General features: G+C 36.3%; 1 protein-coding gene across 1 annotated transcript; it reads right to left on the bottom strand.

Moving 5' to 3' along the window:
- Positions 1-11,848: 11,848 nt before the first annotated feature.
- On the bottom strand, positions 11,849-13,372 carry LOC121212336 (increased DNA methylation 1-like). The gene has a single exon (XM_041084812.1). It carries the CDS (start codon positions 13,370-13,372, stop codon positions 11,849-11,851), a length of 1,524 nt encoding a protein of 507 aa, XP_040940746.1.
- Positions 13,373-14,760: the final 1,388 nt, after the last annotated feature.

The following is a 14,760-nucleotide window of genomic DNA, read 5'->3' as shown; positions in this document are numbered from 1 at the left end:
GCTTGAGTTGTTAAAAGATTACGAGCTTGTCATTGATTACCACCCGGGAAAGGCTAATGTGGTTGCGGACGCCTTAAGCCGAAAATCATTGTTTGCTTTACGAGCGATGAATGTGCACTTGTCTGTTCTACCCGACAATGTGTCAGTAGCTGAATTAAAAGCCAAACCATTATTGATTCATCAAATTCGTGAAGCCCAGAAAGTTGATGATGAATTGGTTGCAAAACGGGCTGAGTGTGTTCCTAACAAGGAATCGGAGTTTCAAATTGATGATGATGATTGTTTGAGGTTCAGAAGTCGTTTGTGTGTTCCAAGGAATTCGGAACTCATTTCGATGATTCTGAACGAAGCCCATTGTAGCCGAATGTCAATTCACCCGGGGAGTACGAAAATGTACAACGATTTGAAACGTCGATTTTGGTGCATGGTATGAAACGAGACATCTCCGACTTTGTTTCGAGATGTTTAATATGTCAACAAGTGAAAGCGGAACATCAAGTGCCTTCAGGATTACTTCAGCCGATCATGATACCCGAGTGGAAATGGGATCGAGTCACAATGGACTTTGTGTCCGGACTGCCATTGTCAGCAAGTAAGAAAGATGCGATTTGGGTTGTTTTCGATAGACTGACTAAGTCGGCTCACTTTATCCCCGTGCGTACGGATTTTTCATTGGATAAACTAGCTGAATTGTACGTTTCTCAGATTGTGAGATTACACGGGGTACCTATTTCTATCGTGTCGGATAGAGATCCGAGATTCACCTCGCGATTTTGGAAGAAATTGCAAGAAGCTTTGGGTACCAAGCTGCATTTTAGCACCGCTTTTCATCCACAAACCGATGGTCAATCCGAGCGGATAATTCAGATACTTGAGGATATGTTGAGATGTTGCATCCTCGAGTTTAGTGGTTCGTGGGAACGGTATTTACCTTTGATTGAATTCGCTTACAACAATAGTTTTCAATCAAGTATTAAGATGACACCTTACGAGGCTTTGTACGGTCGTCAATGCCGTACACCATTGTTTTGGACCGAGCTCGGTGAAAGTAAAATTTTCGGAGTTGATTTGATTAAAGATGCCGAACAGAAAGTAAAGGTAATCCGTGAAAGTCTGAAGGCAGCCACAGATCGTCAGAAATCGTATGCGGATTTGAAACGAAAAGACATTAAATATCAGGTGGGAGATAAAGTGTTTCTTAAAGTTTCGCCTTGGAAAAAGGTACTCAGATTTGGCCGAAAGGGCAAGTTGAGCCCGAGATTCATTGGGTCGTACGAAATCTCCGAACGAGTTGGTCCGGTTGCGTATAGATTGATTTTGCCCCCTGAACTTGAAAAGATTCACGATGTCTTTCATGTTTTGATGCTTCGACGCTATAGATCTGATCCTTCACACATAATTAGTCCATCAGAGGTTGAAATTCAATCTGACTTGAGTTATGAAGAAGAACCGATTCGTATCCTAGCTCGTGAAGTGAAAGAGTTGCGAAACAAAAGGGTTCCGTTAGTAAAGGTGTTATGGCTCAAACACGGAATCGAAGAAGCTACTTGGGAAACCGAGAACTCTATGAGAGAACGATACCCAAACCTATTTACCGGTAAGATTTTCGAGGACGAAAATTTCTTAAGTGGGGGAGAGTTGTAATAGCCCAAAATTTACCCTAGTCGGGAAGTGGTTTCGGGACCGCTAAACCGAGTCATAAAAATAATTAGCTATCATATTTGATGCTTATAATATGTATACATGCATGTGTGAAAATTTCATATTTGAATTTTGTTTAAATTGTAGGTGAATTTTAGTAAATAGGACTTATGTGAGAAAATTTTGATATGTGATAGGTCAAAGCATAAGGATCTATTAGTGCATGAAATAAAAAGGGGGGACTTGCATGTCAATTTCCCTCCCTAAATAGTAGTGGCCGGCCATGACAAGGTGGATAGACAAATTGTGATGGGTAAAACATATTATGAAAAGTTTATGACAACATGTTGTGTTAAGAACAATAAAATATGAGGGGAGTGGGAGGAGAAACCAAAGTTGTTTCATCCTTGCTCCCCCATTTTGCCAAAACTAGAAAAAAAAAAGGCTTCATCCTCTTTGTTCTTCTTGACCGAAAAATCAAAGGAAGAAGAAAGAGTTCTCTTGCTTTATGTTCGGTTTGGATGAGGATTAAGAAGAGGTAAGTACCTTGAAATTCTTGGAAAATTTTGTATAAAGAAGGTGGTTAGTTCAAGTTCTAATCATTCCATGGCTTAAGTTTTGATTGTTAGGAGGTTTGATATTTGGCCAAGTAGTTTGAAGCTCTTAGCACATATATTTTTTTTCTTCTTTCTTGAAGGTTGAAATTTGGGTTGTTGTTAAGGAAGTGCCGAATGTGGTCCTTGAAGGGCCTTGAGGAACATTATATGTGGCTTGGGTTATAACATTCGGCCATGGTAGTTTGAGGATTAAGGATTTTATTTCTTGTTAAAATTGGATGAATCTTAGTGTGTGAGTGTTTGAGCTAACTAAGGATCAAATAGATGCATGGGTACAAAGTAGGAAGAATCGGCTACTATGGTTGATACTAATGCCGAATGTGAAAATGTTATATTAAATAATGTATGTGATTTGAGTTAATAATATGAAAAGAATATTTAGATGTATTATAATTGATTAAGTATTAAATCAAAGTTGCTAAAATTGCCGCTTCTTTAGCCGAATATGTGTTTGATCAATGAAGAATTTGTTGAAGAATATAGGTGAACTTGGTAAGAGTATTCGGCTTACTGTATAAATGATATAAAAATTTTAGAAATTATTTTGGTTAGGTGTATGTATGATTAAGTATATTCGGCAATATACTTAAAGTGAGTACATGATATTATATTATAATTATTGAGCTTAAGTATATAGATATGTGTATATGTGGTCATATAATGACATTTTGGTTTGAATATTTAATGATATGTGATTGCCGAATGTGATTAATAAATTCATATTATTGGTTTAAATATTGAATACTCCTATTTGTATTCTTTAAGCTCAAGAGCAAAAGGGAAGTAAATTCGATAAAGGGAAGGAAAAAGTAATTGAATAGCCATTAAAGTTGTTCAACAACATCCGAGGTAAGTCTTCGAGTAATGACCCTACTTGAATTATATTGAAATGATTAGTCATACTATGACGGATAGCCGAATGTGCATAGAGACTATGTTATAAAGCCAATTGAAATCATGCTCTTTGTGTGTGGCTATTGAGCCGAAATTGGAAAGGTTAAATAAATGCTTTGTGTTTGAGCCTTAGTAACGAAAATGAAATATGGATGTGTCATGATTGTTGATATATGTGTGCATGAGCATTTGAATGATATCCGGGCTAAGTCCCGAAGGCAATTGTGCTAGTGATTTTATCCGGGCTAAGACCCGAAGGCATTTGTGCGAGTTGCTATACCCGGGTTAAGACCCGAAGGCAATTGTGCTAGTGATTTTATCCGGGCTAAGACCCGAAGGCATTTGTGCGAGTTGATATATCCGGGCTAAGACCCGAAGGCATTTGTGCTTGTGGTTATATCCGGCTAAATTCCGAAGAAACTTGGGTTCGAAGGTGAGCATGTTGTGCTGTAATAAATTCAATTAAAACGCTCGAAAAAAAACCCAAACGATAAGGTATGTGTTCGTATGCATCGGAAAAGTCGATTCGTTTTTAATAGTATTCGTTCAATCGACTAACGAACTTTCGACTTTTAGATAGGTTAATACCTTGTGTGTATATGTTGATGAAGTGTGAAGTAAGTATGTGTATGAGAATGTGTATTAATAAAGTGATCCATTTAGCTATGTGAATGTAATACTTTAGTCAAAGCCGATTTCATTACTTGAAACTTACTAAGCTTTAAAATGCTTACCCCGTTGCTTTGGCTCTCTGTTTTATAGATTTTGTTCGTCGGATATCGGATTCGGGATCATCGAAGTTGAAGTCATCCACACTATCAATGCCCTTTTGGTACTCTTTTAGTTGAACTCTGGATATGGCATGTATAGGACTACCCGTTTGTTGTGGGTCATGGACCCTTTGGACTTGTATAATTTTGGATAGCCATGCGAAAATGGCTTATATATGTTTGAGTATAATGTTATAATCATTTGGTATGGATATGGTTATTGAGAGGTGTGGATATGCTTAACAAGGATTGGCCATGGGAATGGTTAATCACTATCATAAATTGTGCTATTTATGCTAAAAGGGCTACTTGAATCATGGAAACTACGAAATAGGTAAAGTCTACCTTAAAGGCAGATGCTGACAGCAGCAGTGATGTAGATTTGGAAAATCACTAAAAATAGTAGGAATTGAATTAAATAGTGAATAAATTATGTAAAAGAACCTTGATGAATCTATTTTCATAGGAAAGTAACGAAACGATCATATGGACAGTATGTTAAGAGATATTCAGGTTCTCGTGAGACAGGGCCAGAACGGTTTCTGGATTCCCTGTTTCGACTTTGGAAATTCATTATAAATTAACCAGAGATAATTAGGAGTCATTCCATATATGTATAGATTCCTCTTTGAGTCTAGTTTCTATAGAAACAAACGACATCAGTATTGAAGCCCTGTACAGGGAGATATCCAAGTCGTAATGCACAAAGGTCAGTGTAGTTGATCCCTGTAACATGGGAGACTTTGACTAATAAACTGTACTAATCGGCCCAACCAAAAATTCTAGAAAAAAATAAGTAGATGGGCATATGGGTCTAGTTTCAGGGAAAATTTACGGAACTGGATTCCGAGTTTCTGAACTCAAGATATGATTTTTAAAGCGACTAGTACGCAGATTGGCAGTGTCTGGGAAATTTGTTTATAAGTGGTTAAAGTCTGTTAACACCTCGTGTTCGACTCCGGTGACGGTCTCGGGTTCGGGGTGTTACACTATTTCTTCTCCACCGATTCTTACCCAAGGAAATTGTAACGCCCCAAAAATCCTGAAATCCCGAACTTTCTTTATTTTCGGTTTTGATAAAAAAAATTGTGTTTTATGTTCCTAGCCATGTGATAATTATTGTAGGTCTTAATTAAGTTTTGAGTTCGAACCTAGGAATAAATAAAATTATAGTTTAATTATTAAAAGAATTAGGGTTGGCAGGTAGTTGGGCTTTTAAATAAAAATAGGGGAAAATAGCATCAAAAAGCCTTGTGGAGGAGTGGCTAGGTGACGCCACTTAGGGAGTAGGGAGGTGGCCATAGTAGCTAGCAAGGAGATCCACGGTTCGAATCCTACCTTAGTATTTTTAAAAGTTTAATTTTGTCCTTCTAGAAGGATGGAAGTGGCGTGAAGATGCACTCCTAAGGGAGTGTTCAGAAGAAAAAATTAAGGAAAAGATCAAGGGGTTATCAGGGAGAAAACCGAGGAGATGAAAAGGGAGAAGTGATGGAGCCGAATTGGGAATTGGGCATGGAAAATTCAGCTATAAGGGCTATAAATAGGGGTCGAATACAGGGTTGCCAGGCTACTGTCGAAATTCTTCTTCACCTTGTTGCCAGAAACCCCTTTCTCCAAAAGTCGAAAACCCTTTTCTTTTCAATATCCAAAAATCTGAAAACACTTTTGTTTTTCTTTCTTTTCTTCCTACCGATTTTTATTCTTCTCTACACAATTTTCTTTGTTTTAGTTAGCCAATTTCTTCTTCTACTCTTCTTCTTTAATCTGTACCAAATAAACCTTATTCACTATACTAAGTTTGAAAAGCCAAAAAGCCGAATCTCCCAAGGGCTGAATACTCTTTGATTGAATTTAGTGTAAGTGTTGCTCTTCCAATCGGTTTTCTTTGCTAGGTATCAATTATTGTCCCTCACTCTTTCAATCAACTTTGGTAGGGAATTAGTATCGGATCTCGGATCTTAGCTCACTGTCGAATTACTCTTTAAGTGTTTGCGGTTTTGGTAAGTATTCCTCATCCATTGGCTAAGGTTGGCCGAATAGTCATAGTAAGGTAAGGGGACTTGTGTTGGATACAAGTCACCTATTATTCTGGTTTTAATAGTTACGATTGGTGCAGATCTAGGAGTTGATCGTGGTTAGTGAAGGGGTTGTTATACTTATCGCGCAAGGTAAGGTTAAGGTGACATTTTGGCTTTTCGTAAAGCATTCGATAAGTATGTAAGATTAATCTTTAAGTGATATCGATTGTAGGTTTGGGCTAAAGAGATCGCATCACGCTTGCTTACTAGTTGTGTACATACACTGCACACACAAGTAGATTGACAAAAGCCGAAAGTTTGGCTACGGTAGTCTTGCGAGTGCGCGAACACCCGTAAGGGGGAGACCAGTAGGTTTCTTGAGACCCACGGGTGATTTTGTGGACTTGGGTTGTGATTTGACTATACGAGCGAGAATGGGCTAAATGGGCTCGATGGGCTGTTGGGCCCATAATAGGCAAAAACTGAATATTGATGCTATGTGATAGGAATTTGTATGTGAGCATGAATATGAATGTGATTGGGCCTAACGGGCCATATAAATGTGATTTGGGCCTAATGGGCCATATGAATGTGAATTTGGCCTAGTGGGCCATAAGAATATGAATTGGGCCATATGGGCCATATGAATGAGATTGGGCCCAGTGGGCCATATGCATGTATCTAGGGGTATTGGGCCTAGTATATGATGACTACATAAAACTTAATTAATTAATTGAGACCGTGGACAAGTCATAGGGTTAAGGTGTGGCAACGGGTATATGCATGTCTAGGATTGGATCTAGGGAGAGCTTGGTACTTAAGCGGTCTTAATGACCCACCTCCTCTTCTCTGGAATCCTACCTGGTGCATAGTATTCGTTCATCTTAGCTCACGGGACTTGTTAACGGGTCAAGGTAAGTGAAAAACATAATTAAAGGAAATTATCGAAATGCCCCTAAGGGCAAAAATGACCAAAATACCTCTAGGTGTTGAATGTAAGTTTTGTGGATGTGACATGCCTACATCTGATGTTCTGCTTAGGTTGCATATGGGGTGGGAATGATGGTACGGAGGAAGTATATGAGGATCGTATGGTTGCCTGACAATCGTGGATCCACCAACGACTTTTAAATCCCAATATGTAAATGAAGGTAGTTCCGCAACCGGGCTACCATTGGTGTGTGGGCTGGGTGGGTCGATATTTATATCCCCACATAGTGTGATGGGGGACGGAGCTGGTGTGTAGCGGATGGATAATTTGAATGGATTGCATTGCATGTTTGATGTATGATAATTTTTGAATACTTGTTTTCCGTCGAGGGTTGTACACACTAAGTTTGCGAAAACTCACCCCCTCTTTTATTTTTTTTTAGGTGATGCTCAATAGACAATGCGATGTTTGGAGGGACTCTGGGTGGCCAGCTAGCAAGACAAATTTGGACTTTTTTTGAAGCTTATAAGTTTTATTTTATTAAGTATGTTTCAGACCAGATTGTAATAAGGTTTTCATTATGCTATTATTACTTGAAGTATTATTATTTCCATTGTAATTACGAGAAGTTGGACATGGGTTTCCTAAATTATAGTATGTTTTAAACGTTTCCGCAACTTAATTTCTAAATGATAAGTTTTGTTAAATCAAATGCTTAAAACAAGGCTTTCGCAACTGAAAGGTGTGTTTATTAAGGTTTCTTTTGTTTAAGAAGGGTTTTCAATGAAAATACGGTTTTCGCTAAAACACTTCAATGTGACACGCTGAATTCGGCCATAACGTCCGGGCCGAATTTGGGGTGTTACAGAAATGGCCATGGAAGCTTGAAAATTTCAGCAACTTTTAACCCTCACAAGTAAGTGATTTTGATGGCCATTTTTGTATTTTTGGAACCTTTGTAGCTTAATCTAGCTAATGAGGGGACTATTTTGCAAAATGGTTGAAAGTATAGGATTTTTCCATGAGAATATTCATGTTGTTTGCTGCATTTTTATGGAAGAAAATGAATATTGGTTGTTAAATAAACAACTTTTGTTAAATGATTTTCATGAAAACACCTAAAATGGGCCATTTTGTAAAAGTTGTAAAATAGGTGGTAAATGTGTGAAATAATGGAAAATGTAAGCTGCCCTAAACATGAAAAAGGTCCGGCTATGCATGGGTAGTAAAGAAATTGAACACATTTCATTTTACGAGCCTAGGGGAAAAAGTGCAAATATGACAAACTATAGGGGTAAAAATGTAATTTTACCAAAAATGTGAAATTGGGCTAATTTGAGTAGCCTGATGAATAAATAAATTAAATGTGTTGTTATAGATTAAGGAAGATGAAAGTAGAAATTAGATCGGGGGAAAAGCAAGATAGTCGAGTAATTAACTTATTTCGTCGTTTCATACTAAGGTAAGTTCGTATGTTAATAAGCATTAAATTTGATATGTTTAAATGCTTAATCAATATCATATATTATTTCGTATGTTATTATTAGATCATGAATAATATAAAAATACAAGATCGTATTGAAAGATCAAATTAAAAGAAATGCAGGGTTGAGAATGATCGAATTACGACATGTTATGAATTGACGGTAAAGACCAAGGTTGGACCATGGCAATATGTGTAATTGTGTAAGACCATGCCTGGGATATGGCATCGGCATGTGATCCCATATAAGACCATGTCTGGGGCATGGCATCAGCATCGTTATGTGAGCTAGTGTAAGACCGTGTCTGGGACATGGCAACGGCATGAGGCATCGTGTAAGACCGTAGCTGGGCTATTGGCATTAATATGAGATTTCCATGTAAGACCATGTCTGGGACATGGCATTGGTATGATACATCATGTACGAGTTTTCCTGAGTGTCCTTAGTATCCCAAGAGGTTCAACGGGTAAATCCAAAGATTTTGTCAAAGAAATGACAAGGTACGATCATGTTGAAAGGGTACAGGTATGTATGCAAAATTCATGAGTAATGAACTCGATGTATATGGGACATTTGGTAAGAATGTAAATGGGTAAATCCTACCTATGAAAATGATCTTGTGATGACCTTGTGATTATAAGTCTATACTTATGATGTATAAATAGGTGGTAAATTTGATTGATGATAATTTTTGAGGCTTTTAGCCCAAATTAAATTGAAACATGATAAGTTTAACTTTTATTGTTGATGTATAGGTTAAATTGGCCAATGAATGGCATGTAAATATTTGATAATGACTAGCTATTGGAATGGCTAGTTAAGGATATGCTTTGGTGTTATGTATGATTAAATGGATGTTAATACAAAGAAATAATGAAAGAGTAAAGTTAGCAGTAAAACAGTTCAGGACAAGAGCAATTGTATAACTTTGAAAAATCACCAAAAATTGTGAAAATTGAATTAGAGGTTGAATAAGAGATTAAATTAAATCTTATTGAGTCTAGCCTCACATAGAAGAAACAACGTAAGAAAAGAATTTCATATTATGAGATGTTTGAATTTTTGTGGGATACGTTCAGGATGAATTTGAAATCCCCTGTTCTGACTTTGGAAAATCATTAAACATAGTATAAAAATAATTACGAGTTATAATTTATATTTTTTAAATTCTTAATGAATCTATTTTCAATAGAATCAATCGAGAACATCATCCGAGTCCCATACGTGGAGATAATTAATTTTTAGTGAATAAGGGTCGAAACTATTGGATAGCAGAATAGGGACGATTTTAAAGAATAAACTGTACTTATTGGCTACACAAAAAATTCTAGAAATTTTATGGTAAGGATATATGTGAGCCTAGTTTTAGCGAAAATTAGTGGAACTTAATTTGGAGTTCTGTAGCTGAAGATATAAATAATTTAGTGACTGTAACCCGCATAAACAGCTTGATATGAACATAAGTGAATAGTGGAACTTTGTGCAATTATGATTGCATTATCTTGAGAATATATTATGAGGATTGTTAAAAGCATGTTAATAAATTGTTTATTATTTACATACCTACTTACTAAGCTATATGCTTACTCTCTCTTCCTTTCCTTTTTCCTATAGTGTCACAGATACTAGCTCGAGTTGGAGGTCATCGGAGATCCTATCACGCTAACAAGCTATTGATGGGTATCAATGATTTTCTACCATTTTAAGTGTATGGCATGTATAGGGATTTGGTTATTGTGTACATGATATTATGAGTTGGCCTAGAATATTGGTCTATGCTAATTGAAGGTCATTGTTGTATAAAGCCATTTAGTGTGGCCAATATTTGCTATGTTATAAGTTTATGATGAAGCATTACATAGATGTGCATTCATGCTTGGGTTGGATGAGTGAACCTGTGGTAATTATGTGTGGCAAATACTAAATGCGAATGGTTGAGTAAGTTACATGTTATAATTAGTTAAGTGTGTGTGTGGTTGTGCATGTTGAATGTGATTTATAAATAGTGTGTGAATGCCATGGTGTGGTTATTGGGATGCCTAAAAATGCCATGTTGTGTGTTGATAAACTTAGCATGGATGTGCAAGTGTTTTTGGATGGAAAAAGGCTTGGTAAATAGCCTAACTATCATCCATACAGATGGTCACACGGCCTAGCACATGGGCGTGTGACATGGCCGTGCGACCCTAAATGGGTGATGATGTCATAAACAGATAGTTACACGGGAGAGTCCTGAGCCACACGGGCGTGTGTGACCACACGGGCGTGTGTGACCACACGGGCGTGTAACTCTCCAAAATAAGAAAATTTTCTTAGTGTCTCAAAAGTTTCAAAAGTTCTTGGTTTAGTCCCTAACCACCTCCAATGTTTGTTTTGGGCCTCGTAGACTCATATAAGGGACTTTAAGATAGAAATTAAAAAGTTTTAAACTTGAACGAAATTTTATGACCTGGAAATGTTTGTATGCATGCGTTTGAGTTCGGTAACGCCTCATACCATATTCTGACAACGGACGTGGGTTAAAGGTGTTACAATTGAGGAATGTTGGGTTTTATTGGGTGGAGAAAAAATTATTTTCATAAAAATTAATTTTTTATAAAATAATCATTTTTCAAAAGTTTTGGGTGATTATTTTTAAATTTTTTGTGAGTTCAATTCACCAATTTTATAAATTTAATTTAATTTTATATGTATTTGTATTTTTACTATTTCTTTGTTTGACCCCGCCATGGGGTGTATCAAGTATTGTTTTCATTGCAACAACAAAAAAGACAAATATTTCAGTGTGGTTTTGCACATATTATCTTTTCATTTATAAGTAATTTACATGTATAAAAAAAACCTTAAAACTAAATGTAAAGCAATCATTAATTCCCAGCCCCTTACCAACGCCATTGACGTTATATTCAGTGCCTTGATATAAGAATTAGCAAATAAATTAATTTTATTTATCAATTTTTAACTATTTACATTATTTATTTTGAACAAAGTTTGAGGAATTCAAATTTTTCACTAAAATTTTACCCATCTTAATATTTAAAGTTTCCTTGTATTAACCCATTAGATATTTAAATAAGACCATGTCAGATTCCTTTTGGAGGTTACTATTAATTATTTGCAAGTCTCAGCTACAAGGAAAAAATAAAAATATTTATAAAATTGCATTAATAAAAAAGGTACATTTATATAATATTACTTGAACAAATATCAAAAAATATGTAAATAGCTGATATAGATATATCTAAATCAAGTTTATCATTTCCATACATTTGCCATATCATATAATCCTACAGTTAAACAAATTTAAACATATAAATGCGTTTTTTTTAAAACACTGGAGAATCATAATTCAAGTTTTTACATTGCAACAAATATTTTTACATTGCAACAAATGAATACACGGTCAAATATTAGTTTAAATATTGAAACTTGATTATAGTACGATTATGAATAATTTCAAATATTATATAAAAAGATACATCTAAGTAATTTTCTATGTCAACAGTTTTTGGCAAAGGATAGTTCCCTGGAAATCTAGTAAGTTATACCGTAAAAGATGTAATATTTCATCCTTTTCCATGCGAGTAAACCCAAAGCACTTAACCCACGTATCCACCGTGGTAGGCAGTGCAGGCAAAATCAGCTTCTCCACCCCTAATTTCACTAGATTCTTTTCAACTTGATCTACCAAAAGTCGACACAATCCGCGGCGGCGGTGTCTGAAACTGGTGGCGACAAGGGGCATTTCAGCCACCCAGTTACCGTACACCCTCAGAGTGGCCACTGAAACCGCATCCTCCTTTTCCTCCACAATCACTCTATAGAATCCTTTGAAATTCAATCGTTTCAGCTTTGAGACTCGGCTGAAAACCACATCTTCGACCACATCTCTTCCCGTCTCATCATTTTTGGTTGGCTCGAAACACTCATGCATAACTTTTAGTGCAACCCTTGACTTACTGTAATTTTCTGCACCATGATGATCAGATTTCAATAATGTCCATGTCACATTGTTTCCCACTGGTATTGGCTTCCCTGTAAGTTTTTGCAGACCATAAAAGACCTTTTTACACTTCTGGCTACATAATAATACCATGTTTTCGTAACTCTTCAAGCTCAAGCAATCAATATGGAACTTAAGCTCACATTGATGACAAGTACGAAAACTTTTCTCCCTTAAATACCCAATGCCACAGATTCCACAGCAGCAGGATGGGCAAAACCAGTTGCCATCGGGAACTTCGTTTAAGCCAAGGCAATTCATGTGGAAAGCTGAAGGGCAATACTCACAGCAAATTAACTCTCCCCCATAGCAACAAATGGAGCACGCTTCATCATTCTCATGTTCAATTGAATTGAACTTCGCAGTTTTAGAATTAGGGTTGTCTACAATAGAAGGACTTGTTGAAAGACGAACTTGTCGTTGACAATCGGAAAGTGACCTGCCAGTACCGTCGTCCAAGATTATGTTAACGGCTGGCTTCCGATTGGTACTCCCAGCATGAACTTCAAAGGCGGTGAGAGCGAAGACCTTGAAACAACAAAGACATTGAATCCCATCACGAGTTATCCGACCTTTTATCAATGGAGTCCCGGTCTTACTACGGTAATACACCTTTTCCAGTATCGAAACAGCCTTGTTATCTATCAGCCAAGAGAGATCAGTTCGAGGCTTACGATCAGAAATTCGATTTTCTTGTTTCTTCACCTTTTTGCTTCTTTTCGGTGATAGCGGTTGAGTCTTTGGACCCAAACACTTTCGTTTTTGAGGTTGCTTGGGTTCCAAGTTTCCCATTGTTCCATCGTCGATGAAGCTTTTGCAAGCCGTTTTCAGTGAATGATAAAGTTTTACGTTGGGGAATTGATACCGCACTTCTTGTTTTCCATTTTCGTGGGCATACCTGAAAACCCGATCCTTAGCCCAAAGATGGCTTTTGGCTTTGGAGTTCTTCGGTCGACCCGAACAACCTTTTTTGTGAACAGCTCCTTCACCTAGTTCACCTTCACCTACAGACATGGCCGCTATATCGTTCAACCGACATGAAGAAGAAGAAAACCCCACAAGAACTGAAAAAACCAAAAAAAAAAAAAGAACTAAATGGAAAATGAAGAAAGATATAACGACGATTGTATTGTAGTAGTATTACACTCCTTTCCGAAGTGGGGAAGGATTAGGATACAATGAAATTGAAATTAGAGTTATGCCGTTTTAAGGTTTCTAATTTGTTTTAAACTGTCATTACTATAAAATTGTTATTTATCAACTAAATTTTTTAAATAAATGAAAATATTTTTATTTATATATTAGAACCTTGTTATATTCTCTATAATATATATTCTTTAAAAAAATTGATCATACGTATTTTATTTTTATAAATGAAAATTTAAGCAAAACATTGTGTGTAGTATTTTTTTAGGAGGAACCTAAATTTATGGAGTAACATTAAAAAAATGAAGGTACATCTATAACTAGATTATTTAAAAAAATTAATAATATATTTTTAGTACAATTTTATAAACATATAGTTAAATTTTATTCTCAAGGCTTTAAAAGGAACCTTACATTCCTTTTCTTTTGTTTTTTTTATGAGAGAGGGAGAGTAAGAATCTGGAAAAAAAATTGTCTGACAATACTCTCGAGTTTAAACATTAGAAGATAGTTATCTCCTCTCTCTCCTTCTCTTAGTTTCATACAAGGAAGTAGATTGTGCAACCAACATACATTGTTCTTGAGAGCTAGTTGCTATATAATTGTTAGTTAGATATAACAACTCGTAAAAATAGTAAAATTAGTTTGCCCTACCTTCAAATGCATTTCGTTGCATTTCAAGTTTTCTATGATCTCATGATATAATGAACTTTTGTATTCACAATTATGTCAACAACTTTAAGCATAATTGACAGACTTGTAAATACAATTGAATGAGAAAAAATAATAATCTTCCATTTTTTTTGAATCCCTCTATTCAATTTAGCTACTCTTTAGATATCTCTTGACATATCGAATTATACATGATCATTGGTAGGAAACTAAATATAACACCCCTTACCTGTGTCCGAGGTCGGGACATGATATGAGGCGTTACCAAAATTAAACATACATAATCACATAAAATCAACCATAAAATTTTGTAAAAATCAAAAACATTCATACATATGTATAGCGTCCCTTAAACGGGCTTACGAGGCCCTATACACACATCAAAGATGATTTGGGACTAAACCGGAAACTTTAAAAACTTCTGGGAAAACTTAAAAAATTTCATCATGAAACAGGGTCACACGCCCGTGCGGGTAGGCCGTGTGGTCACACACGCCTGTGCGGGTAGGCCGTGTGGTCACACACGCCCGTGTCCTCAGCCCGTGTAACTCTCTGTTTATAGCGTCATCACCAAATTAAGGGCA

This window comes from Gossypium hirsutum, chromosome A01 (assembly GCF_007990345.1).
Source record: "Gossypium hirsutum isolate 1008001.06 chromosome A01, Gossypium_hirsutum_v2.1, whole genome shotgun sequence".
Classification (NCBI taxonomy): domain Eukaryota; kingdom Viridiplantae; phylum Streptophyta; class Magnoliopsida; order Malvales; family Malvaceae; genus Gossypium; species Gossypium hirsutum.
This window is presented reverse-complemented; position numbering and strand designations above follow the sequence as displayed.

Coding starts and splice junctions, on each gene's coding strand:
- LOC121212336 (XM_041084812.1), bottom strand. CDS start 13,372: ATGTCTGTAGGTGAAGGTGAACTAGGTGAAGGAGCTGTTCACAAAAAA.